This window comes from Myxine glutinosa, chromosome 2 (assembly GCF_964187855.1).
Source record: "Myxine glutinosa chromosome 2, kmMyxGlut1.1, whole genome shotgun sequence".
In the NCBI taxonomy this organism is placed as follows: Eukaryota; Metazoa; Chordata; class Myxini; order Myxiniformes; family Myxinidae; genus Myxine; species Myxine glutinosa.
Genome location: NC_136262.1, coordinates 81042787 through 81068790, shown reverse-complemented (window position 1 = coordinate 81068790; position 26004 = coordinate 81042787). Strand labels below are relative to the sequence as shown.

Here is a 26004-nt window from a genome sequence, read left to right as displayed (position 1 = left end):
TGCTGGCTGTCTTTCTCTAGACGCTTTGCCCCAAGGTCTGTGTGGGTCCTCTTACTCCGCTTTCCACCAATCATTTCTTCCATCAGGTCCCCCAGAAGCTTGAGATGTGAAAACGTACCAGCCCATACTTTCACAGAGCTCTCGTTGTGCATTCTTCCTCTTGTTAAGCCTCCATTTGACTTGGCTTTCCGCATGAGTGTCTCTTCGATTGTCTGGTCAGAAAATTGTCCAGAAAATTGCTCATCGCTGTAGCGTGTTGTGTGATTCCCCTTGTAGCATTTATTATGATAGACAGCCTCTTCCGCTACAAGATCTGCCATTCCTTCCAAGCGTCCTTTCACAGCCATTCCAAGACTATCTTTTCTTTCACTTGCGATTCTCAGAAGTGATTTCTTTAGCGTCATAGTTGATGCTCGATGTATGGTCTGCTGTCTATCAGGATGTCTTTCATCAAAATGGATGTCCTCATTGCATATGAAACATCTTTCACTGTATGGAAATCGAGTAGAACCCTGGCCTGAAAACATTACATGAAAACATGGACAAAGTTAGTTGCCATCCCATGTAAATCACCATACTAACTTCAAACATTCAAAATTCAAACAAAATAACATAAAACAGGTATGGGCTTGGAATCTTAATGAAATTTACATGAATCAAGTAAAGAATTACTTTATCTTACCATCAACTTTGTCATCATTTACTGCTTGAGACACCTTTTGTCGCTTTGGTCTTGGCGCATGCTCTTGCTTCTCAACATCTGGCTCCTTTTGCATGAAAAGGGTTCGGCATCTACGATGGACTGTCATAGGAGTGTTGCTACTCCATTTTTGTTCCAATCGCTCCAATAATGAAGAGTTGTTGATAAGTCTACACTGCTCTATTAGATTCTCATATCCCTTTCTGTACAACCTCTGTAGCTTTCCTGCTTCTGAAAAGTCCTCACTACATATTTCACATATATCCATCCTGGTAATTTTGTTATTTTACAGTATTGTTCCAAAGGCCTCAGGGAACTTTTGGGACACCTCACTGCACTGGGGTAGTCAAGGTACATGTAGGCTAGCTAGGTTTTCTCACTAATCACTCCTGAAACAAAGACAAAACAAAGACTTCATTCATGCAATATATAGTGTTTTAGTCTAGGGTCAATGACATTTGATCCCAAGAAAGGTAATTTCCCCCTCTCCCTCTGCTCTTGGAATAAATAATAACCCCCATATCCACCACGTAAGTTGAAATTAACCTCTTCGGTTTTTTTTTTGCTCATTTTTATATAATATGGTAATTTTCCTGTTATAAATATGACATTTTAGTGATAAAACGGCTTTTTTGACCTTTGACCTCATTTTCAGAGATCAGGATTTGGTCCCAAGGGTCAATAATTATCTTATGTCATCTTCTTTCGTAATCCTGTGCATTTTGACACCACGATCATCTATATACCATATTTTGTTGCTGAAATACAATTTTATATGATTTAGGCAGAGGTCAATGACCTTTGACCTCTAATAAAAAGGTTTCCCCAACCCCTATCCCTCCTTACTTTTTTTTGGAAGTTGTCCATACCCATACCCACCAAAATCAGTTGAAACTAGCTTCTTTTAAATTTTTTCACAGATTGGCTAATATATGGCTAATTTAGGGTTACTAATAGATAGATATATATAGATATATATATAGATATATATATATATATATATATATATATATATATATATATATATATATATATATATATATACATACATACATACATATATATATATATATATATATATATATATATATATATATATATATATATATATATATTTATATATATATATACATATATTGATATATATATATATTGATATATATATATATATTGATAGATATATATATATATATATATATATATTGATAGATATATATATATATATATATATATTGATAGATATATATATATATATATATTGATAGATATATATATACTAGGGCATGCCCGTACTATATATAAGCTAGGACGTGCCCGTTCCTTGCCAAAAAAAAAAAAAAAAAAAAATTTGTGTAGGGGTGTGTGTGTGTAAACATCCTAGGGCGTGCCCGTACGTGGGTGCAAAAAAACATGCGTGCAAACAACAACAACAAAAAAAAACTTTGAAACCACGTGGCAGTAACGACCACAGAACCCCCCCCCCCCTCTATTTACATGAATGGTTTGGTCCATTCGCAACGACCACAGAACCCCCCCCTCTATTTACATGCAATGGTTTGGTCCATTCGCAACGCCAAAGCGAACGGCGAACGGCTAAATCGCCATAGCTCGGTAAGTACTTGTCCGATTAATTTCAAACCTTGAAAAGGCACATCCTCGGGTCCCCAGCAATATACCTGGCAAGTTTCAAGTATATCGGACCCGTGGTTGTCGAGAAACAGCGGTCACAGACAAACAAACAAACGTACAAACGTACAAACGTACAAACAAACAGAGATTACTGGAATTATAGATATATATATATATATATATATATATATATATATATATATATATATATATATATATATATATATATATATATATATATATATATTGATAGATATATATTGATAGATAAAGCTGATATAATATAACAAATATTATGAAACATTTACATTTTGTAGTCCATTGTATAATGTAAATAAACATAAATGCAAATTTTGCATGTGGAAAAAGTAAGTACACCCCTACATTTATCACTACTTCAAATACCTAAAATTAGAATCAGGTGCACCAACTCATGTGCAAATGATTAGAACATCGTTAGAGAGGATCTTGGAGGAACCTGTCTTATTTAAATCTCAGACATTTAGTTTGGTTTGCTCTTTGTTGTTGAAGTGTGCGGCATCACCATGCCTAGATCAAAAGAGCTCTCTGAGGCCTTCAGAAAGAAGGTTATCGATGCCTACGAGCCCTGTGAGCCCTCGAGATGTTGTGGGGGGGATTTGAAACGAACTGTGCATGCAAGAAACCCCTCAAACATCGCACAGCTGAAAGAATTCTGCATGGAGGAGTGGGTAAAAATTTCTCCCAGTCGATGTCAGAGACTGGTCGACAGTTATAAGATACGCCTACTTGAGGTTGTTTCTGCCAAAGGTGGAAATACCACCGATTAGAGCCAAGGGTGTACTTACTTTTTCCACATGCGAAATTTGCATTTATGTTTATTTAAATTATACAATGGACTACAAAATGTAAATGTTTCATGATATTTGTTATATTATATCACCTGTATCTATCAATATTGTTGAAACTAGGGCATGCCCGTACGTGGGTGCAAAAAAACATGCGTGCAAACAACAACAACAAAAAAAAACTTTGAAACCACGTGGCAGTAACGACCACAGAACCCCCCCCTCTATTTACATGAAATGGTTTGGTCCATTCGCAAAGCCAAAGCGAACGGCTTGCGAGTACGGTAGAACCCCCCCCACCCCCCTCTATTTACATGAAATGGTTTGGTCCATTCGCAAAGCCAACGCGAACGGCGAACGGCTAAATCGCCATAGCTCGGTAACTACTTCTCCGATTAATATGAAACCTTGAAAAGGCACATCCTCAGGTCCCCAGCAATATACCTGGCAAGTTTCAAGTATACCGGACCCGTGGTTGTCGAGAAACAGCGGTCACAGACAAACAAACACACAGACACACACACAGACACACACACACACAGAGATTACTGGAATTATAGATAGACTAGGGCATGCCCGTACTATATATATATCTAAAATTATATCCCCCCCCTCTATTTACATGAAATGGTTTGGTCCAAAGTGAACGGCTTGTGAGTACGGTGACAATCCCCCCCCTCTATTTACATGAAATGGTTTGGTCCAAAGCGAACGGCTTGCGAGTACGGTGACAATCCCCCCCCTCTATTTACATGAAATGGTTTGGTCCAAAGCGAACGGCTTGCGAGTACGGTGACAATCCCCCCCCTCTATTTACATGAAATGGTTTGGTCCAAAGCGAACGGCTTGCGGAGTTTGGTAAAGAAATCGCCATAGCGTGCACAAACGGGCAGGAAAGCGAAAGAATCGCAAATTAGTTTTAAAACATAGTTTAACGCCAACATAGTTTGCCAACGTGAAATAAATGAATACGCTCTCAAATGTGCCGTCCGAGGCAGAGTCTGTTCGCCACGTTCGGCACACGTGATAGCTCGCTGCTCTCTGATTGGTTGAATCGTTTTTTGGACATAGCTCGGTAACTACTTGTCCGATTAATTTCAAACCTTGAAAAGGCACATCCTCGGGTCCCCAGCAATATACCTGGCAAGTTGCAAGTATATCGGACCCGTGGTTGTCGAGAAACAGCGGTCACAGACAAACAAACACACACACAGACATACACACACACACACACACACAGAGATTAGTGGAATTATAGATAGATGAAGATCAAGCCTCGACTCTGTATACAAAAAAAAAAGAAAAAAAAAAAAAAAAAAAAAGCTGTATGTTGAAATATGTTGAAAAAGTCAAAACTTTACATGGGGTGTACTTACTTTTTCACGTGACTGTATAGTTGTATTTTCTGTCTGTTTCTCCATCGATAGAATCGCACGAATCTCCTTCATAACTCCAAAACCATGAAACCTCACGGCCCAAAACTTTGCATACATACTAAGCGAACTCCGAGGGAGTGCATCAATGCAAACTGGGTGTTCGGTTGTTTTTTAACCCCCCTTTTGAAGATAATTTAGGATATGCTCATCACAAAAAAATAAATAAAATAAATGGCAGTGAGCCATCTTGGTCAGCCCTCTGTCACATCGCTGGGTTCTTGAGCCGCCATTTTGTTTTGGCCTATTCAAACATGTCTTGCCTTGGAAACATGAACTACTCTCATGGACTAATTCAAGTATAAAATCCAAATCTGGGTTTGGTTTTGAGGATCAGATCTCGAAGACTAAATAAATAAGTACCGAAATCTGGAGTGAAATCTGAAAATTTTAAGACATTACCGATTCTTATAACTAAACGTATATCTCACAACTTAGCTTTTAGCAGGGCTGTCCTTCCTCCTTCTCCATATTGCCAGAAGCATTTACTTAGCTTTTTCGACGATTCCAGCAAATATATTGAGTGAAGAAAAGATTAAGGAATGTGCCCAAAGTGTAACTTTATTGAGGTAACAAAAATAATTAACCAGCGGGTTCACCATGAAGACTGTCGCAGCAGTGCCTGGGTACTCCGTGGGGGGAAATCTCCAGAGTTAGGAAGGAAAAATAAATCGAATTACAAAAGGATAGAACATGGACAATCCCCACCGGTTGGCATCCATGAGGCAGAGGAAATTCTACCTGAGGAAATGCCCCGCTAAGTACCGTGAGAAAGGCGGCGTCCTTGTTGTGACGTCGCTGGTACCCAGAGTATCCCAGGAAGTGACGGCAGTGACTTCCTCCTGCCCCACTCACACACTCCTTCCTGATTCCCGCTCACAAACCCTCCTGATTCCCGCTCACCTCTTTTCCTGCTCCTCACTCACCCCTCCTCCTACTCTCCACCCACCCTTCCTCATCCCCTCTCCTATTCCTCCCCATCCCCCTCCCCCCACCTCCTGCTCCCCACTCACCCCTCCGCCTGCTCCCCCGCTCACTCTCCTGCTCTGCTCTCCCCGCCGCCCCCCCCCCTCCTCACCGTACTCTTGCTTTCCCCCTCCCCATTCCCATGGTTTCTCCTGCCCTTTCTCCTCCATGTCTGCCTGCTCCCTCTTGCTCTCCTCCCCCCGCCCCCCACCCCATCACCCTTATCCCACCTGTTATCCCACCTCCCTGTACCACTGCTCCCTCATGCTCTCTCCCATCCTCCTGCTCCTCCTCCCCGTCCTCTTGCTTCCCGCTTCACCTTCTACTCCCTCCTCTCCTCCACTTTTCCCCCACCCCTCCTAAACCAATCCTCCTCCTCCCCTCCCTTCCCTTCCTTTCTCCTCCCCCCCCCCTTTTCTTTACTCCATCCCTCTCTCCCACCTCCTCTCCCCCACTTCCTCTCTCCCCCACTTCCTCTCTCCCCCACTTCCTCTCTCCCCCCTCCCCCTCCACCTCACGCCCCCCTCCCCCTCCACCTCACGCCCTCTCTTTCTTTCTCCCCTCCCCTCCTCTCCCTTCCACTCCTCTCCTCCCCTCCCCCCTCTCTTAATATTCCTGTCAATGAAGTGACCTTGCATTGCCCGGCAATGCGGGGCACCTTTGCTAGTTACTAATAAGAGAGCAAAAGTGAGTTTCATGTGTCGGCCTGTGAGGCTATCGAATGCCAATGGGTAACCTTATTTTCATACAGTTCCTGTATTGCACATTCATTAACCACATTTGTACATTTTTGTTCCTGCAGCATGCTGAAGTTATCAGTGGACAGCAGCTCTGGTAGCATTGTGTTTGAAGATCCAGCTTCTTCATGTATGGATAATAGGACTGTACTAATTATGCCTACACTGGAACAAGGTGTGCAGAAACAGTTTGGGGCTCTACAACCATCGCAGGATGACAAGCCAGACTGCATTGGACCTGCTATCAAAATCGGCTGCTCTACTGGCAGCAGATCTAGCAATTCAGATGTTTCTGTGCTGCTCCCCTCTGTTTCTGCAAACTCAAAGCTGCCTGTGCTGCCCCCCTCTGTTTCTACAAACTCAAAGCTGCCTGTGCTGCCCCTCTCTGTTTCTCCAAACTCAAGCCTGCTCATGTGTCAGGCTGGACGGCACACAAGTAATTTGTTGCACAGAGCGGCGGAATCTTTCCAATCCATAGACATTTCTGCAAGCAAGAACAGTCATACAGGAGTACGTGAAATTGCATGCTATAAAGTTGACGCTCTAGCCGGTAACTTTTCCGGTGAATGGTTTGCAACGGGGCTTAAACAAAAGGATATTGAAGGACGTCAAGAAGAATCGAGTAACAAGAGAACAGAAAACTTCCAGGAGGAAGAAACTAAGGCATGTTCAATGATGAATTCAGGGGTATGTATCAAGCCTTCATATGTTATTAGTCCCCTACTGGTGTACACCGGAGGGGACTATAGGTTTGCACGCCGTCCCTCCGTCCCTCCGTCCCTCCGTCTGTCCGTCTATCCGTCTATCCGTCAGTCCGTCAGTCCGTCACACAAAGAACAGTTTTCTGGACTTTTTTTTCTAAACTCTTAATGCTAATGATTTCAAACTTGGTACATGGTTTCCTCATGATAAGTTACAGATCAAGTTCGAACTTCACGACGTTTCGATCATTTTTGACAAAGTTATGGCACTTTGAACTTTGGGAATTCTGAAAATTCTGATGATCCTAGTTTTAATTTCCTTTAAAAAAGGTTTTCTCTGCAATAATAGGACCGATTGAGATCAAATTTTCACCGTAGGGGGGACTCGGTCTGTAGAATATTTTAATGGTAAGTATGACGTCACTGGTCACGTGGTTCGGCCGCCATATTGTTTTTCGTGAAAACACGAAAACCCCTTTTTCTCTGCAACGGTTGAACAGATCGAGGCCTAACTTTGCAGGCCGAATCGCATACCCATGACAAACAAAAAAGTCAGCGAGCATGACGTCATGCGTCACATGGTTTCAGAGTTATGACGTTTTTAAGCATGAACCTTTAAAACCGAGCTCCTCCCTCATTTCTGATCCAATCGTGGGGAAACTTCACATATCTGGTCAGCATGTCAGTCTACTAAAATGTCCTTTTGGAATTTGCGATAGGGCACGTGGTTTGGCAGATATCGTTAATTAAATGAAAATATTTTAAAAAATGGATATCTCTTGAATCGCTAGTACCTCAGACCGTGAGTTGGTAATTATATAATTCACACAGTGCAATACCTGCAGGCCGCTCCACGGAGCGACCTTGCGGGCTTATCAACGAGGCGAGGCGTGACACACATGTGTCTCAGCATACCTCAGATCAAGTTTGAAAACCAGCATCAACTGTGCATAAATTTGCATATTCGATCATTTTTGACAAAGTTATGGCACTTTGAACTTTGGTAGGGGACATGTATTGCAGCGCAATACTCAGAATGCTTGTTTTGTCTTGATTGACAATACATCATGAAAAAAAAGTAATTTTGCTGCATGTTGGTTTCTATCACCATTCATTCTTTACTGGCATAGTGGAGAATGAAATTCTTTCTTTTTTGTTAATCATGCTATACTTCTTCCCCCGCTAAGCCATGCTCCAGCAGGGAAAATGGCCTTAAAATGCCTGTTGTTGTGGTTGTATACTATACTTATTCCCCTTCTCGAGCATTTGACAAAGTCTGGTTACAATTCTTACTCTCCAAACACTCTGCTTATGGCATGCAAGGCCCCTTCCTCTCATGGCTGACCGATTTCCTTCAATCCCATAGTCAGCAATATCATTTGAGGTTTGTCGTGTTATGTTAACGAGCTAGGGATGAAAATGAATTGGTTGCATCCAACTCCTACTAAGTTCATAAGGACCTTTTGCCATGTACGTCATCCTACGTGGCGACCCTGTCAGACTCCACTTCAACCCCCTTGCCGGGGACCTTATCGAGTAATCAGCAGAAAGGACAAGTGCTTCACCCTCGACATCAATGGGAAGCCCAATACTGTGAGCTTGGACAGACTCAAAACGGCTTACCCCGACATTGACGTGGAGATTTCACAACCTTTTCCTCCTGATCGACATACGGCAATGCCTACTTCGATCTCACCCACCTGTACACCAACTTCTTCACCACACATTTCTGTACCTGAAGTGAGAAGTCATTCAGTGAGGCATGTCCATTGGCCCAAAATGTGGCCGCAAGTTTTAGATGAAGGCTAGGTCACTGCTTATCTACTAGGAAGTTCTTGATTTTTCATCACACTGCTCAGCTATGCACTCGGTATCGAATCGATCTAGGGGGGTGGGCGGGTTTCACCGAAAATCTTTTCCGATTATAGTCTCACCGTTTATATCACCTTTTGCATGTAATATACAGGATAGGTTTATCTTGTACTCTTCCTACGCCATGGAAGTTTTAATCTTTGCAAAGTTATGGAGTGATTGCACGTAAGGCCTTGTATTACTATTGATGGACGCTACACGAGAGGCTCATACAAATTATGCGAGTCTTTTTTCAATGACTTTATTTGTAGTGATGTTGAGACTCTCCTTCACAAGACCTGTTCATTTGACAATATAAGTTTGTCCAAGCCAAGCCATCTATCTTCTACAGGCCCAGGCAGCTACCAGCCTCAACTTGCAGACTTGTTTAGTAAATGGAAATTAGAAACCTATTGAATTTCCCTTTTGCTGCAATCTCCATCTGTGGGTTTCAGAAGGTGGAATGGAATCTTCCCAGGACTTGAAGTATCCTCCTCCATTTTGGTAAAGGATCAGGTTTAACGGACCAAGTTGTGAAGTTTTTTTTGGTTCTCATAGTTTTTTTCCAATGCTTCTTTTCATGATCGTCACTGAACCCCAGACAGCCTCCACTTTTAGTTTGTTTGTACTAATATTCCCCAAGATGGCTTATAAAATCCCAATGAGGTTCTTCTTTATTACTCCCGTTGCTCCAATTATCACTGGCACAATGGCGGCGCTCTTTAGCTTGCAGGTTCCTTTGACTTCATTTTTCAGATCCTGGGACTTAAAATCATTTTTCCAGTTTATTCTTGTTTGTGTTTGTTTACAGTGTGTTTGTTTTGTTTGTTTGACTTCTATGCACTCCTGACCCGCTGGACGGAATGATTCAAAACTGGTGGTTGTACTTGGGGAATGTATGAGAAGCTTTTCGGCGGTTAAAAATAATCTCAGACACCAAACATGTTTTGACATCAATATTATAAAATAGCACAACAAAGCAAATATGCCGAGAGTGACAAACATCGTGAAGATCATTTCTCTGAAAATGTGGGGATTGACAAACTACAAATAAATCTATAAGGTTTTGTCATACTTTGGTATAATTTATGCCAGTGTTCCCTTTTCATATAACTTTTTGAAAGGACTAGGCTTTGCAACAATGACCTTGTGTCTTGGTGCTAACCATAATTGGATTGGCACTAAAACCTAAACTTATTTTAGGAGCTTCAGTAGGATGATTTGCTGTCTCTTTGCAATATGTGGAGTTAAGTGAGTGAATGTGCTTCGATTTTCCAGGGTGGTGTACAGCTTGTGCTCTATATCCAGATGCAGCTGTGTGAGTGCTCTTTGCAAGAATGGTTTGCTGAGCGTAATGGCTGGATACCGATGCTTCCATACAAATCTTCTGACATACGCACAGGTATGTAAAAAATTACTCTTTTTATCCAAAGGTAGAGTTTTAAATAATTCCCCCACGCTGCACACCCTCACCTCTCTCCTACCTCCCATGCCCCGTCCCTTCTCCGCTGTCCCCCTGTGTTGATTTTTTGTTGTCGCTCCTACCCCTACATGTGATGTGGCTACTTGATTTAGCTCTTTCTTTCTCTCTCCCTCTCCCTCTCCATCTCCTTCTCCCACTCCCTCTCCCCCCTAACATGGACCAACGTATAACCACCCATCTCAAATTTTGTTTCTCAAATGTGGCAATTTCAACTATCAATATGCAAATTAGCGAGGTGTTGGCACCTCTTCAACCGGTCATGGCACTGCAGCAAAGGGCATTTGCGACTCCATTGGCACGATTTGATCTGCGACTCCATGGGCCTGTGAACCTTTCGAACAAGATTTTTCCGAATGACAAATCCTTTCTTCTGGGCTTTATAATGACCAACTTTCCTGACAATATCTCCTGTTTCTCCACTGTTCCAAATTGTTCATCTGATAATGCTTATGAGAGTAAATGTCTCTTTCTCACTTTAGAATTGGGCTTCCAGCTCCACCCCCTCCCCCCAGTATGAAATAACGAGCAGAGGTACCTGCCCCTTGTGCGGAAGGAATTTAGAGTTTAGAAAATGAAGGTCATACGACTATGATTTATAATACTGGCTACCACCGGGTGGCGCTATCCGATACACATTTGCATCGAGAAAATTGGGGTCTTCTCCCCACCCTGAACCACTTACCCTGTAGGTTTGACAATGTTTTGTAGCATCTCCATTTGCCAAGAGTATTCCAACGGTCTGCAATATGTTGGGGTTACTACCGGTGAAGCTGATCATATCGATGGCAGACAGACAGAATGAACTTTGTATATATTGCTACGGTTTGGAGATTTGCACATATTGATCATTAAAGGTTAAAGGGTTGCCCCCCATAGTTAGTCCACGAGCAACACGTAGGCCCACTTGTAGTATTAGTTATGTCATAGTATGTGTAAGTATAGGCCATTTCCCCTAGTAATATCTGCGTTGTGTAAAGACATGAGTTTAGGTCCCGTTCATTTTGCGTTCACCCTCCAATTCCACCTCGATGGGCGTAATTGATCCCGTGCCCCATTTGGCTGCCCGCTCAGTTGTTACGCTTTGATTGCCTGCAGCATTTGCTGCCCTTTGCTCGCTCACTAGTCGAGTAACACGAGGTAGGCCTGAGAAGGAGGAGCGCGAGGTCTGGGTGGGGGCGGTGTCAAGGCGGAGCGTCAGAGGCGATGATGGTAAGAGCCACCAGTCACCAGGGCTCTAACGGCATGGCATGAGAGGGCGTGGAGAAGCGCGTCTGGTGAGTTCTAGAAGGTTTGCGGGGCGTACCTATATAAGTCACTGCACAAAGCCCTTGAGAGGACTAGCGCTGGAGGACTTAGAGGACTTGTTGGGAGAGGGCTTGATCGAGAGGCCTGACTCGCAAGTGGAGAGAGAGAAAGAACTTGACTCGCATCACTCGCTTGGAGGCATTGAACTGTAACTCGCACAGTATAACGTACGTGCCAGAGAGGAGGAAGAAGAGGCGTTGGCGATACGAGAGCACGGCTGCAGCCAGACGCGCCGGTGGCGAATATCGCCTACTTCAGCCACGCGAGTAAACGCGGTAATAACCTGCCAGTGATTAACCGCCAGAGCCCACACGCCACACCCTACCGTTCGCCCCGTAATAATAACCATATGTGTCCAAAAGACACGCGGAGAGCTCCTGCCTTCTTTACTTACCATCTGCACGGGACGAGCCGGAGACCGGAGGGAGCTGCACGAGAGCCATCCTTGGACGCGGACCATCATCCTGCAGCAGCAAGCCCTGTGTGAGTGTGTGTGTGTGTGTGTGTGTGTGTGTGTGTGTGTGTGTGTGTGTGTGTGTGTGTGTGTGTGTGTGTGTGTGTGTATGTGTGAGACGGGCCCATTTGTCCTGGGTATTAAGTTAAGACTGTTTTAAGGCTGCACTGTGTCCCCTTTTTCTCTGAACCATTGTGAATAGTGTAAATAAAACCTGTTGTTCCTTTTTCCAATTCAACCGCTTTTGTGATTTATCCATTGACTAAGCGTGTTACGAATAAGATCGCTAGAACCGGGTCCACCATCTAAACGGCATGGATCACGTGTACGCACCGCTCGGCGTCTCAACACGTGTGGTTCATGCGGGGCTTATTTCCTCGTTTCAGGGCAGCGCGAGTAATTAGGTAATAGCGAAATCTAGTCCTAATACCCGATTTTGCGCTGTCCGGGAAGGACGTCTTAGGTCCGGGTCCCGCCAGGCCAGTCAAAGACAAGGGGACTAATCTCCCCCTTGGTAAGGGGAGAAGGCTGGCGACGAGATCTGCAACAATATAGTGTTACGGTTCCCTACGCCGCCCTTCTTCCCCTTACCAAGGGGGGATTAATCCCCTTGTCTTTGCTGGGCTTGGCGGAACCGAGACTTGAAACGCCCTTCCCGGGCGAGCGTGAAGTAGGGTTTTGGGACCAATTCTCACTCGTACCTAAGTACCCGTGCCGCCACGGAAGCGAGGTTGCAAGCCTCGCACGAACCAGGTGTGATGTGAGTACGCCGAGCGGATTGCGTACATGTGGTCCGCGCAGTTACCTAGATGTTGGAACCCGATATGGTACTCGTGCCACACTTAGCCAATGAAGGAAACCACAGAAACGATTGAATCAGGAAAAGGAAGAACACTGGTTTTAATTATTCCCACACGTAATTACAATGATCAGGGACGCAGAGACACAGAGCAACCTTAAGCAGTCTTAACTTATCCCCTGTCAACGGGCCCGTCTCACACTCACACAGGGACTTGCAGATGGGTAGATGTTCCCCAACGCGTCGACATGGTCGTCCAGAGACGGTCCCCGTCCGGCTCTCCACGGCCCCGGCATGGCAGGCGAAGGCAGGAACCCGTAGCGCGTCTCACGAACAAGGCAGATAACGAGGTGGAACGGCAAAGGGCGGGACTTTTAGCGTGGCTGGCGATTACTCAGCCGTTCTCACTCGCGCGACTTAAATGCGCTGTATATCGGTTCATGCGCATCTGGCTGCGCCCGCGTATCTGTACAGCTCGCTGACGCTGCCAACTCCTCTTCTTCGATCCTCTGAGCTGGTTAGTGCGCGCAAGTTCTTTGACGCTCTCCACTTGCGAGTCCTTTGTTCCTCGACTTTCCCGCGCTAGCGCTTTTGCTGTAAGTCCTTCTGCGAGAGTCCTCCGCTTCAGTCCTTTTACCAACCCTTTTCAACGCGAGTCCTCTCGAGGGCTGCAGCGGGTTTTATAGCTACGCTTCCCGAACCTTCTGAATCTCTCTCGAACCCTCTCACCATGCCCTGTGACGCCACGCCGCCGCCACCAACTCTGAGCTCTGATTGGCGGCTCGTGCTTACCGTCAGCGCTTCTGCCGCTCCGCCTCGGTCCTCCTGACCTTCCTAGCCTGCCTCGTGTTAACTCGCCCAAAATGAACTAACGTTCGCGCAAAAGGGCATGAGGCTACAGGCGATGGATTGTCGGTGACAGTAGGGCCTATTCTCTTGGCTCTACTCAACGCAGAACTAACAATGGAGAAGGACTTAAGCTTACAAATACTAAGACATAACTATACTATCGCGAGGCTACATGTTGCTTGTGTGACTAATATGAGGGGCAAATTTTAACCTTTATTAGACTCACTGTATAAACTCAAAACCGCAACAATATATATATATATATATATACTTTTTTTTCCAACGGTCTGATCTCAGATCATTAGCTTGGATTTGGACCGGATCACTCCAACCTCGACATGCTGCTTCTGCTCTTCAAATGATGGATTGAGGCCCTCAGTTTCAGGCATGGGATCAAGATCAAGTCTCTGAAATATCTTGAGCATTTGACACAGGCTGGCTCCCATTTCTTGCTCTACTAACACTGCTTATTGCAGGCAATGCCCCTTCCTTCCATGGCTTACTGATTTCCTTCAATCCCATTGTCAAAAAGTGGTTCTCAACAGGATCCTCTCATCTCCCTGTTCAAGCTTGATTACCCATAGGTAGTGTGGTGAGTCCAGTCCTGTTTCTCATCTTCATCAACGATCTTTCCAATTCACCAGTTAATCCTGCTTATTTGTTTTTCTGATGACTCCACTCGCTACCATAGCATCCCTCATTCCTCATCCTTCAGATAGTGAGGCAGTAGCCTTATCCCTCTCTGTAGACATTTTTCGAATCAGGAGACTTGGAATATCTTTCAACACTGAGAATTCTCTCACTTTCTCTCTCCATAAGGCAAAGCCGCACAGCTACTTCCTTAGCAAAACTCTTGGAGAGTTATAGTCCCTCCAACTTTTGGGCCTCAGAATCAGCCATGATAGTTCTTGGACAAACCATATATCCAAGTTGACCTTCAAAGCACAAGCCGTTGACTGGTTATACTCTGTCATTCGCCAAGTCTGTACTAAGTCTTTCCTTAGCAAATCTGAACTTTTAATAGCTTACAGGGCCTTCATCCCCAGGTAAATGGTGTACTGCTTTCCCATTTGGACTGGCCCCACCCTGTGCCTTACACCTTGCCCTTTTGATTCCATGGAAAGAATGGCCCTCAAAATAATTGGAACCTCCCACGGATGAACTGAGTCTCTGGGCCTGTTACTCACATCATCAACAAGTCATAGACTTCTCTGTTTTCTACCAGCTCTTTTCTGTCTTATCCTCTGCACTTTCCCTCCTTTTTTCCCCCCCCATGTTTCTACATGGCACACCCAGGCTTTTAGGAACCTACTTCTGGGTAAAATCCAGGTTCACTGCTTACGTCCACTCATTTGTTCCTCTTTCTTCTCACCTGTGGAACCAACTGCTGCAGTCGGTCCCATCCCTTTCTTCCCATCAGGGCTTCATGATGGCTGTTCACCACCACCTCAGGACATCTGCCATCCATACTCATGATATTTTCTACCCTCATTAACTTTCCCCAAGCACACCCCTTCCTTTCCAGGTTATTGTGCTTTCCTCATTCTCCCTATGTTTTATCTTTTCTATTTCATCCCTGTTTATCCCTTCTTCTTACTGTGTTTTTTGCTTGTGTTCAGCTTGTTCACCCCCTGTATCCTCCGCACACTCTCCACCCACTTCACTCTCCTCACCCTCTTCTTGTTCTGTTCCATTCTTTGTTCTAGCTCGTCCATGAACCTTGTCTTTGTACACAAAAAAAATACTCCATACAACATCAAACGTATTTTGTTGTGGCAGGTACACAGAAATAACAATTCATCTGATCGTGTGTCATTCATTTTGGTTTCTGCCGTGGTTTGTTTTGGTAGGACCTTTTGAACATGTCAATGAGGAATATTCTTTGCACATCTTCAAACAACTCCTGGAAGGTGTGCATTACATCCACTCTTGTGGAATTGTCCACCGAGATCTAAAGGTACCGTCGTGGTCTTGGAGTGCTTTATAATTTTATGCTATCGTTCTAACTTGTTACCCTAACTGTCCCCCTGCTGTGCCATTTTGCTCTCAGCCTCGCAATGTGTTTCTCTTGCGATCTGACCTGCACGTCCACATTGGGGACTTTGGCCTGGCTTGTCAGGAAGTTATGGATAAACCTGTAACTTTGAGACCAGGTATGAACTGATATTGGCATGGGGGAGGGAGAATTAAATGGGTGGTTGAGGAGTGTTCGAGAAAATGTGCAAAAAGTGTAAACCCTAATAGTTTGGTGACGGTTTAGCCTATTAGGGCTCTTAGGGTTGGAATTGGAGTCATTAGGGTTAGGGTTGTTGGTGTTGGTTTTTATTCATCCGCTAAAGAAGTCGCCAGAGGCAGTGTTTTTGGGTTGTCCGTGATATGTTTTTGTTACCATGGTAACTTAAGAACGGCTGAAGGGATCCAAGTAAAACTTGGTGTAAGTATGTATAATGAGGTAAAGACAAAATGATTAGTTTATGGCAGGGGTCGGCAACCTTAGGCACGCGTGCCACCATTGGCACGCGGCAGCGTAATCATTGGCACACTGGCGAAAGCAGTGCCCTCTCAGTTGCATGACAAATCACTTCTTGAACAGCCATTGGCTGTTGCGCGGCCTGTCTTATTTAGTTTGATTGACGGTACGGCCTCCCGCTCACATTTCCCACAGTGCAGTGAAGCGGTTCAGGTTCGGTAGATGATGGCAACCCCGCTAGCTAAGAAAGCTGAAGTAAAGGTTCGAGCATTCCAGCCCTCATGGACAGAAGAGTGGGGTTTTGTTTTTCAGAAGGACCGTGCTGTGTGTACTTTATGTTTTGAAAATGTTGTTTGTCGAACGTTGAGTGTTAAGCGCCATTTTGAGACAAAGCACGAGAAAACTTTCAAATATCAGGCAGACAAGGCAGAATCCATCAAACGTGCCGTGTCCAGGTATGGGAAGCAAGCCAACACCCTCAAAATCTTTGCCACTGCTAAAAACCAAGCGACTGAAGCAAGCTATTGCATTGCTCATTCCATTGCGAAACGTGGAAAGCCATTCACGGATGGCGAATATATTAAGGAGGCTTTTCTCTGTAGCTCAGAGGTTCTGTTTGAAGGCTTACCATCAAAGAGACAATCAAATCAAGAATAAAAGATATTCCCATGTCAGCTAGAAGTGTTGAGCGACGCATTGAAGAAATGGCCTCCCGTAGTCGTTTGACAACCGACCACTCCGAAGCATGTTTGCAACTTAAAGTGACTAACGACAACCCCCAGATAATTGAGCTCAGCAAAGGAAAGCAGGGCCAGGGATCACACTGACTGGTAGGCATCTGTTTATTTGTAGTACACATGGGTTTGCATATGTAGCTGTTTGTCCATCTCTTTTTTTCCAACTCTGATGTGGATGTTTTCATGAGGATGGCAGCATTCTTGTATAGTACTGGTATTTCTATTTGATACACTTTATTCTCACTTTTTGACATTTGTTCCCAATGCAATACTTTGTAAATGAGTTACTGAAAGCAGTGTTTTGAAATGGGGTCCGTGCATATAATTTGTAACCTCATTGGGGACAAATTTTACAATGATAAAATGATCATTACAATGTCCTAATTATGAGAGATAAATGTTTCTTTAAAATGTTGTTGCTATGCATGTAGCCTGTATGGATGTTGTTGCTATGCATGTAGCCTGTATGGATGTTGTTGCTATGCATGTAGCCTGTATGGATGTTGTTGCTGTGCATGTAGCCTGTATGGATGTTGTTGCTGTGCATGTAGCCTGTATGGATGTTGTTGCTATGCATGTAGCCTGTATGGATGTTGTTGCTATGCATGTAGCCTGTATGGATGTTATTGCTATGCATGTAGCCTGTATGGATGTTATTGCTATGCATGTAGCCTGTATGGATGTTGTTGCTATGCATGTAGCCTGTATGGATGTTGTTGCTATGCATGTAGCCTGTATGGATGTTGTTGCTATGCATGTAGCCTGTATGGATGTTGTTGCTATGCATGTAGCCTGTATGGATGTTGTTGCTATGCATGTAGCCTGTATGGATGTTGTTGCTATGCATGTAGCCTGTATGGATGTTGTTGCTATGCATGTAGCCTGTATGGATGTTGTTGCTATGCATGTAGCCTGTATGGATGTTGTTGCTATGCATGTAGCCTGTATGGATGTTGTTGCTATGCATGTAGCCTGTATGGATGGAATAAAATTCCATGTCTGTTGGAAGTATTTTTTTGATGTGGTGTCATAATTAAACTTAATGTTAAACTTAATGTTGATATGGCACACTAATTAACAAGAACATTTCAAACTGGCACTTCATGTCAAAAAGGTTGCCGACCCCTGGTTTATGGGGTCAAAAGGTCAGAGGTCTCGTGAGGTAAAAATTCTGTTACCGCACTAACTTGTGAACCCGTGATGGGATTTTGACCAAACTTGGCATAAGTATTGTATACCGTACTGTATTATGATGCTGCAAGGATAAACGAATTCGATTTCAGCATCAGGAGGTCAGAGGTCATGTCAGGTTAAAAATGTGATGCTTGAGAACAGCTGAAGGAATTTAAATCAAACTTGGTACAAGTATGCATAATGATGGAACAATGTCGGCGGAGGCATATTGGTCGACGTCGAGTTATGTGTCGTTGTTATTGAATCTTGAGCTCTGTTTGACTGTGTGTGGCAAGGCAAGGAGTTTAGCGACTTGGGATCAACGCACACATTCGGTGTCGGCACCAGTCTTTATGCTGCACCTGAGCAGCTCTCCGGCTCCCAATATGATTCCAAGGTGGGTGGCATGTTTCGCTATTGGTAATTATAATGCTCCACTATCCATTAACAAATCCTTTTTGCAAAAGCAAAACCCTGGTGTTGGGCTAGTGGCTAGGGTGCCGGCTTAGGATCCTAGGATCCTGGGTTCGAATCCCGGTCAATCGCTGAATTAACACCAGGGGGGTTGACTCAGCCTGTCATCCTTCCGAGGTCGGCTAATTGAGTACCAGTTCACTGGTAATTCCCTGTTTGTCGTTAAAGGCGGCAAAAAGGGTTGGCGTCAGGAAGGGAATCCGGCCGTAAAACATTGCTTCAAAAAGGGGACCGAAAAACAACGACAACCACGGTTCCCGAAAAAGGCCAACCCCCGCTTTGCGGGGAAAAATGGCCTCTAAAGGTGGTTATTATTATTTTATATATATATAAAAGCAAGCCAACCCATTACAAATGAGTATTATGCATTCCTTTATTTTTTTTTACTCGGTGTAGGTTCCCTAACCATGTGATTTGTAATCTAACAAAAGCCCAGTAATTCTCCAAATTACATGCATTACTCTCCATTAGTACAGTTTTACATGTTTATTCCTGTCAGCTCCTTCAAGTATTTGTAATACCCCCACTTTCCGTCACAGCAGTGTCTAAGGCTCAGACAATGTGAATGGCATTTTGAGGCAATGAACAAATAAACAGCAAATGGAATTTCAACCGGGTATCCTCATATTATGAGGCAAAGCACACAAATAGGAGTGCCAAAAAAGCCATGTGAAGGTTTCGTAGGTTGGAATATTTTTCTTCCTTTATCTTCCTTGAAAAAAACAATAATTTACCTCAACAGTCCTCAACTTCACTACCTCCCTTCACCGCCCCGCCCCCCTCCTTCACCCTTCCGCCCCTCACCCATTACCTAGCTTTATGCCTCCGGAGCCAAAGGCCAGATATATCATGTTTTTGGGTTGTCTGTCCGGCCATTCGTCTGTCTGTTATTGGTTTTTTGTTTTCACGATAACTTGAAAACCACTAAAGGGATTTCAACCAAACTTGGCACAAATATGTACTGATTACATTTGGGGTTCAAAAGGTCAAAGGCTTAATGCAAAGTGGCCTTTGATTGAAATTTTGTTGCCATTGAAAAGTATTTGTTACCATTGAAAAACTTGTGAAACACCAAAGGGATTTCAAACAAACTTGGCATCAGTAATAGACTGCAATACAGACATGAATGGATTTTTTTTTTTTAACGTTCAAGGTTCCAGTCATGGACGAAATAGTCTTCATCGAGGCCAGGCCTTAAATAAAATAACTGCATTGATAAATGTGAGGAAAAATAAATAAAAGAGAGAAAGATAATGTAAAGGTGAGGAGTGAAAATGAGTAGGAAAAGTGTGTGATGTCTGTTTGTGAGAAAGAGAGATTCAAGCTAGCCCGGTAGCTGTAGTTTGCGTGAGACAGAAAGTAAGACAAGCAATCCTGACATGGAGAGTGTAAGATGATTGTGGGCACCACTTTATCGCTCCTAAGTCCAAGGGGTAGTACCACCCGAGGCGGTTGCTGTCGACAATCTAAGACCTTAAAAAAAAAAAAAAACGCTCCCACCGGATGGGTGTTTTTTAGGAGACACCATCTCCTTACTCGATGGCCGTTGGCTCACAATACGGGACAAGTATTGTTTTTAGTGGGTTTGATTCTGGTGTACTGCCTTGTAGACTAGTACGTGCCTACTTAGCCGTCGTCGATGTTGCAATGAAGGTCACTGCAGGGAGTTCAACATTGGCGTAACGCTGGATGTTCTGCCATAGTCATTAGAGACAAACCGTGCTGCACGTCTGTGCACCATTTCCAGTTTGTTAACAAGGTAGGCTTGGTGGGGATCCCAGACTGATGCTGCGTACTCAAGTTTGGGACGTACCAAAACTTTGTACGTGTCACAAATCGTGTCATGAATTGAGACCGCATCATGGAGCCATCAGACAATACCGATAACGAAGTTAGGTCACGTGCGGCTGCGGTCTTACTCCGCCCACTTCGTCTTGGCTGCAATGATTTGAACCTGGGTTCTGCGCAGCGAGAAGCCTTTCAGGAGTTGCATCAGATGGACGAGATTGTGATTGTCCCGCCTGCCAAAGGCCGTCTGGCAGTTTCAATGGACAGCTCCACATACAAGGACAAAGTTATTTATGAATGAGTTATTGACTGATACCAGCACTTATGAATGTATAGCCAATGATCCAACCCATGTACGTTAAACATGCTGCTGACAAAAATGAAAGGACCAGGAAGATTATCGAGAGTGAATTATCATCGCCTGTATAGCAGCAACGGTTTTGCTCCCAGAGTGAATGGATTACCAAAAATTCATTAAAATGACGTTCCATTGCAGCTCATAGTGTCGTGATCTGCCTCATAATTCACCTCAGTGCATGGTTCGTGGTGCTGAGATGCAGGCAGGCCTATGTGTCTCAGACGGACTGCTTGAATTATTTGTGGACTGGAGGTAAAAGGTAAAGGGGAGGTAAGGCAGACTAAAGAGACATACGGTGCTCCCCTGTCCCTGATGTGGCTTTCGGGTGATTCACGTGGTGAATTTGGAATTGAGGAATCTCAGATCGAGCTATCGAATGGGCTGTGTGGCAAATCCGTAACTCCAAATCGACTTGGCTATTAATTATGGAAAGAAAAATGGGAAAAGTAACCAATTCGACTGTACTTCACACCAACTTACAGCCAGAAAAATACAGTAACGTTATATTGCCTCAACAATGTTCTCAAAATAGGAGGTTCTCAAAAAAAAATAATTCATTTTTAATACACGATGTTTTGTTGTTTGTGGTGTGCAGAGTGACATGTACAGTGTAGGGTTGTTGTTATTTGAGCTGTTCCAGCCATTTGGAACAGAAATGGAACGTGTGCGCACGATCGAGGACCTTCGACGTGGCAAACTGCCCGATGAGTTTTCTGTTCACTGGCCCACTCACAGCATTACAGTGCAGGAGCTGACGAGCACCATACCCTGCAGACGACCCAGTGCCGATGAGTTGCTGCGCTGTGAGGTTGTACAGAGCAAGGACGAGGTGAGTCAGCTATTTGCCTTTAGGTAAAACACCTAACCTGTTTTCTTAATAACAAAATCACAAAATGACAATTGTTCACCTTTTGATGCAAAGGCCACCTGTCATTGCAGCATTCAATCTCTTCAACTGAGCAGTTTTTAATTTCTGTTTTTACTTGATTCATATTGATTGTTCAAATAAATCGATGCAGGACATCCTATACAAATATATCTTTAAGTTAAAAAACCCACACCACTCTTAATATGTGAGAACTATATATACGAGTATATATATATATAATATATATTTATATATACCGTACTTTATATATACACGTATGTGTATATGTGTGCTTTGTTTCATCATCAACGTATTGTGCAACATTGAGAAGACTTGCTGAATTGTAGGTATGTATAAAATTCCTCTTTTCATCACTCTTTCAAGTCAATTCCTTCACTCTTTCATTCCTCTTTTCTCCCGCCTCTAGAACAAACTCCCACACTCTCTTCAATCCCACTCCTCCCTCCAGGTCTTTAAAACAGCTGTTCACCACCATCTCTTATCTTCCCCCATCCAAAACCTTGATCTTTTCTACCCCTGTTAAAACACCCCAAATCCACCTCTTTCAATCCCCAACTTCTTTCCTGAAATTCCTAGAAGTGTTCATTTGCTTTATACCATGTATCCCCTCCTCACCCAGCCCTCCCCCTTTCACAGATCTACCGACGTCCCCGTTCTCTACTGTTGTGCTTGTGTGCTTCCCTCCCTCTCAACATCTTGTCTCCACTCCCTTCATTGTATGTTTTAGGTGTTTGTGCATGTTTTCATGTTCAATGTGTTAGCTCTTTCACGAGCCTCGATTCTGTATACAAAAAAATATATTAAAAAAGTATGCATCAAGGGAGGCGTGAAGCACCCCTCCATTTATGTGGCATCGTTTCTCTGTATGCAACTTTAACATTGGGACTGAAAATACTTTTCTCAGCTTCTACTGGACGAAATCAGCTGCAAATTTCAGAAGTAAATGCTTTGTACATTGAGGTATTATGTTCCAAATTTCAGCAACGTCTGTTTCCGCATTCTTGAGTTTTATTAAGAAAACCCTCGAATTCACGTTGGTGTCTGTCTGTCTGTCCGCCAAATATGTATTGGCGCTCGTATTTCAAGGGCTATACATTGAAACTAGCTGAAGCTTGGAATATACATCGACCAATACATCTAATTAATGCCTTTCAAAACAAATTCCACTTAAGTGCCATAGTTCTGCTTTAAAATTATATATATTGCTACGGTTTTGAGATTGGCACATATTGATCATTAAAGGTTAAAGGGTTGCCCCCCATAGTTAGTCCACGAGCAACACGTAGGCCACCTGTAGTATTAGTTATGTCATAGTATGTGTAAGTATCGGCCATTTCCCCTAGTAATATCTGTGTTGTGTAAAGACATGAGTTTAGGGTCCCCTTCATTTTTGCGCCACCCTCCAATCCCACCTCTATGGGCATAATTGATCACGCGCCCCATTTGGCTGATCCCTCAGTTTGTTACGCTTTGGCTACCCGCAGCATTTATTATGCTTTGGCTGCCAGCAGCGTTTGCCCTTTGCTCGCTCACTAGTCGAGTAACACGAGGTCGGCCTAAGAGTGAGGAGCGCGGGGTCGGGGTGGGGCGGCGTCAAGGCAGCGCGTCAGAGGCGATGACGGTAAGGGCCACCAGCCAACCAGGGCTCTAACGGCATGGCGTGACAGGGCGTGGTAAGGCGCGTCTGGTAAGTGCTAGAAGGTTCGCGGGTCGTGCCTATAAAAGTCACTGCACGAAGGACTTGAGAGAGACTTGTTACAAGGAGCACGAGAGAGAGCACGAGTGAGTGGTGAACAGCACTCGACTGAAGCAGCGCTCGCTTTGGGAGCTTTGCGCTATATCTCAGTATTACGTACGCGCCGAAGGAAAGGCAGCCAGACGCGCCGGTGGCGAATATCACCTATTCAGCCACGCGAGTGAACGCGGCAAAAGCCGCCAGTGTTAACCGCCAACCGCCAGAGCCCAGACCCTACCGTTCGCCCCGTATTATCCCGTGTGCGCCAAACTACACGCGGAGAGCTCCTGCCCCTCTATTTACCATCTGCCCGGGACAAACCGGAGGCCGGAGGGAGCTGCACGAGAGCCATCCCTGGACGTGGTGAACATCATCCCGCAGCTGCAAGCCCAGTGTGAGTGTGTCTGTGTGTGAGACGGGCCCGTTTAACCTGGGGATTAAGTTAAGACTTTTTAAGGCTGCACTGTGTCCTCTTTTCTGGAATCATTGTAAATAGTGTAAATAAATACTGTTATTCCTTTCCTCCCAATTCGATCGCCTGTGTGATTTCTCCATTGGCTAAGCGTGGTACGAGTAAGATCGCTAGAACCGGGTTCACCAACTAAACGGCACGGATCGCGTGTATGCACTGCTCGGCGTCTCAGCACGCGTGATTCGTGCGGGCTTATTTCCTCGTTCCTGGGCAGCGCGAGTAATTAGGTAATAGTGATTCTAGTCCTACGACCCTATTTCACGCTGTCCGGGAAGGACGTCATAGGTCCCGGGTCCCGTCGGCCAGTCAAAGACAAGGGGACTAATCCCCCCTTGGTAAGGGGAGAAGGCCGGCGCTGAGATCCGCAACAATATATATGTATATATTCCACTTATTAAGCATATACGTATATATATATATATATATCTATCCCAATGACATAATGGACAAGGCATCAGACTCCCAAGCTGGGGATTGTGGGTTCTCGTCCCATCTAGGTTTAATAATTTTCTTCTTATTATTTTTCAGGTCTTTTATATCGTCTTGAATAAAGTCTTGTACGAGGAAAAATTCATTTTGTTCGTATTTAAAACGTATTAATTCTTAAACTTGATTTTCAGCATCATTATGAGTATTGTACCCAGTGGTGTTGTGCCAAATTTGGAAGTACTGTACTGGAGCCTTGCAAAAATGTGTTGGTCGTGACGTCATTGCCAGATCTTATCTACCGTCGCATCAAATTTGAACATGAGACTAACCATTGGAGTCCCCAAAATGAGCGATAAATGAAATATATACCTTTTACAAACAACCACCTTTTGAGGCCATTTTCCCCACAGAGCAGGGGTTGGCCTTGATTTGGGTACTGCGGTCCCCTGTTTGAAGCGATGTTTTACAGCCGGATGCCCTTCCTGCCGCCAACCCTGTTAGTCGCCTCTTGCGACACACAGGCAATTACCAGCAAGCTGGTACTCAATTTGCCGACCTCAGAAGGATGACAGGCTGAGTCATCCCCCTCTGGTGTTAATTCAGTGAACGACCGGGATTCGAACCCAGGATCCGAGGATCCCAAGCCTGTACCCTAACCGCTAAGCCAACACCAGGCTAAATATATACCTTTTACCAAGTACCTTTTACCATATACCATATACCATATACCATATACATATACCATTACCATATACCTTTTGCACACATATAAAAGATACGCCCATTTTAACACACACACACACACACACACACACACACACACACACACACACACACACACACACACACACACACACACACATGCAGACACACACATAAACAACGCGCACACACACACACACACACACACGCACACACACACACACACACACACACACACACACACACATACACACGCAGACACACACATGCAGACACACACATAAACAACACACACACACACACACACACACACACACACACACACACACACACACACACATACACACACACATACACACACATACAGACAGACAGACAGACACATGCCAGACACATGCCAAATGCCAGGGGCATAATAAACGCCCCTTTATATGGTATGTGCCATGTGTCAAAGTATACAAAAGAAGGGACATTCCATAGCTTGTAGAAAATGTTCTGAGGAGGAACCAAGTAATGCTGCACGAAGAAGTAAATGTATTTAATTTGCCAGATGTAGGGCGCCCCTTTACAGTTATAGCGAGTTGTGTGGCCATTATCCATTGCGTGCTGAGCCAACCTAATGTTTAGGTGGTGGAGGGGGGGGGGGGGGGGGGAAAGAGTAGTGGTATTCGACGGATTTGCTTTTCTTTAGCTGTAACACCCTAAAAATTATTAGAATTAAAAACCACGTTCAATTATTTGTTTATTACTTTAAAAACTATACAATCACATCAAAAAAAATCCTGTTTCTGTGGACCTTTAAATGGCTCAAGATTGCTTTTAAATGAATAATGCTTTAATTGCACATTAGGATTCTCCTTACTTACAGGTAAAATTAATAGCTAAAATTTGAAAGCTGTCACCCCCTAATTTTGTTCCAATGTACAAAAATACATCGCAAATCAAGTTCCATCCATTTTGGACCATATTTATAAGTTTCTCAATGAAGGTTGAAGTTCTGGACTGCAGTGGTCTGGCATGGTTCGTCACTTAGATATGTTCCT

General features: G+C 44.1%; 2 protein-coding genes across 14 annotated transcripts in view; one reads left to right on the top strand and one right to left on the bottom strand.

Moving 5' to 3' along the window:
* Positions 1–130, bottom strand: part of LOC137421658 (uncharacterized) — a 2022-nt gene extending 1892 nt beyond the window's left edge. Inside the window, exon 1 of the mRNA XM_068107929.2 lies at positions 1–130. This exon is cut by the window's left edge and continues 49 nt beyond it. Coding sequence (XP_067964030.2) covers positions 1–83 — 83 coding nt within the window. The 5' untranslated portion in view covers positions 84–130.
* EIF2AK1 (eukaryotic translation initiation factor 2 alpha kinase 1) overlaps positions 1–26004 on the top strand; it is a 91700-nt gene that overhangs the window by 59254 nt on the left and 6442 nt on the right. For 2 of the 13 annotated variants that reach the window (XM_068107923.2, XM_068107919.2), the window contains 6 exons: positions 6358–6979; positions 10123–10246; positions 15585–15691; positions 15785–15887; positions 18411–18511; positions 21330–21563. In XM_068107923.2, the coding sequence (XP_067964024.2) occupies positions 6358–6979; positions 10123–10246; positions 15585–15691; positions 15785–15887; positions 18411–18511; positions 21330–21563 (1291 nt within the window). The remainder of the gene's footprint in view (positions 1–6357; positions 6980–10122; positions 10247–15584; positions 15692–15784; positions 15888–18410; positions 18512–21329; positions 21564–26004) is intronic. The other 11 variants (XM_078773447.1, XM_068107925.2, XM_078773446.1 and 8 more) reach the window with 7 other exon arrangements.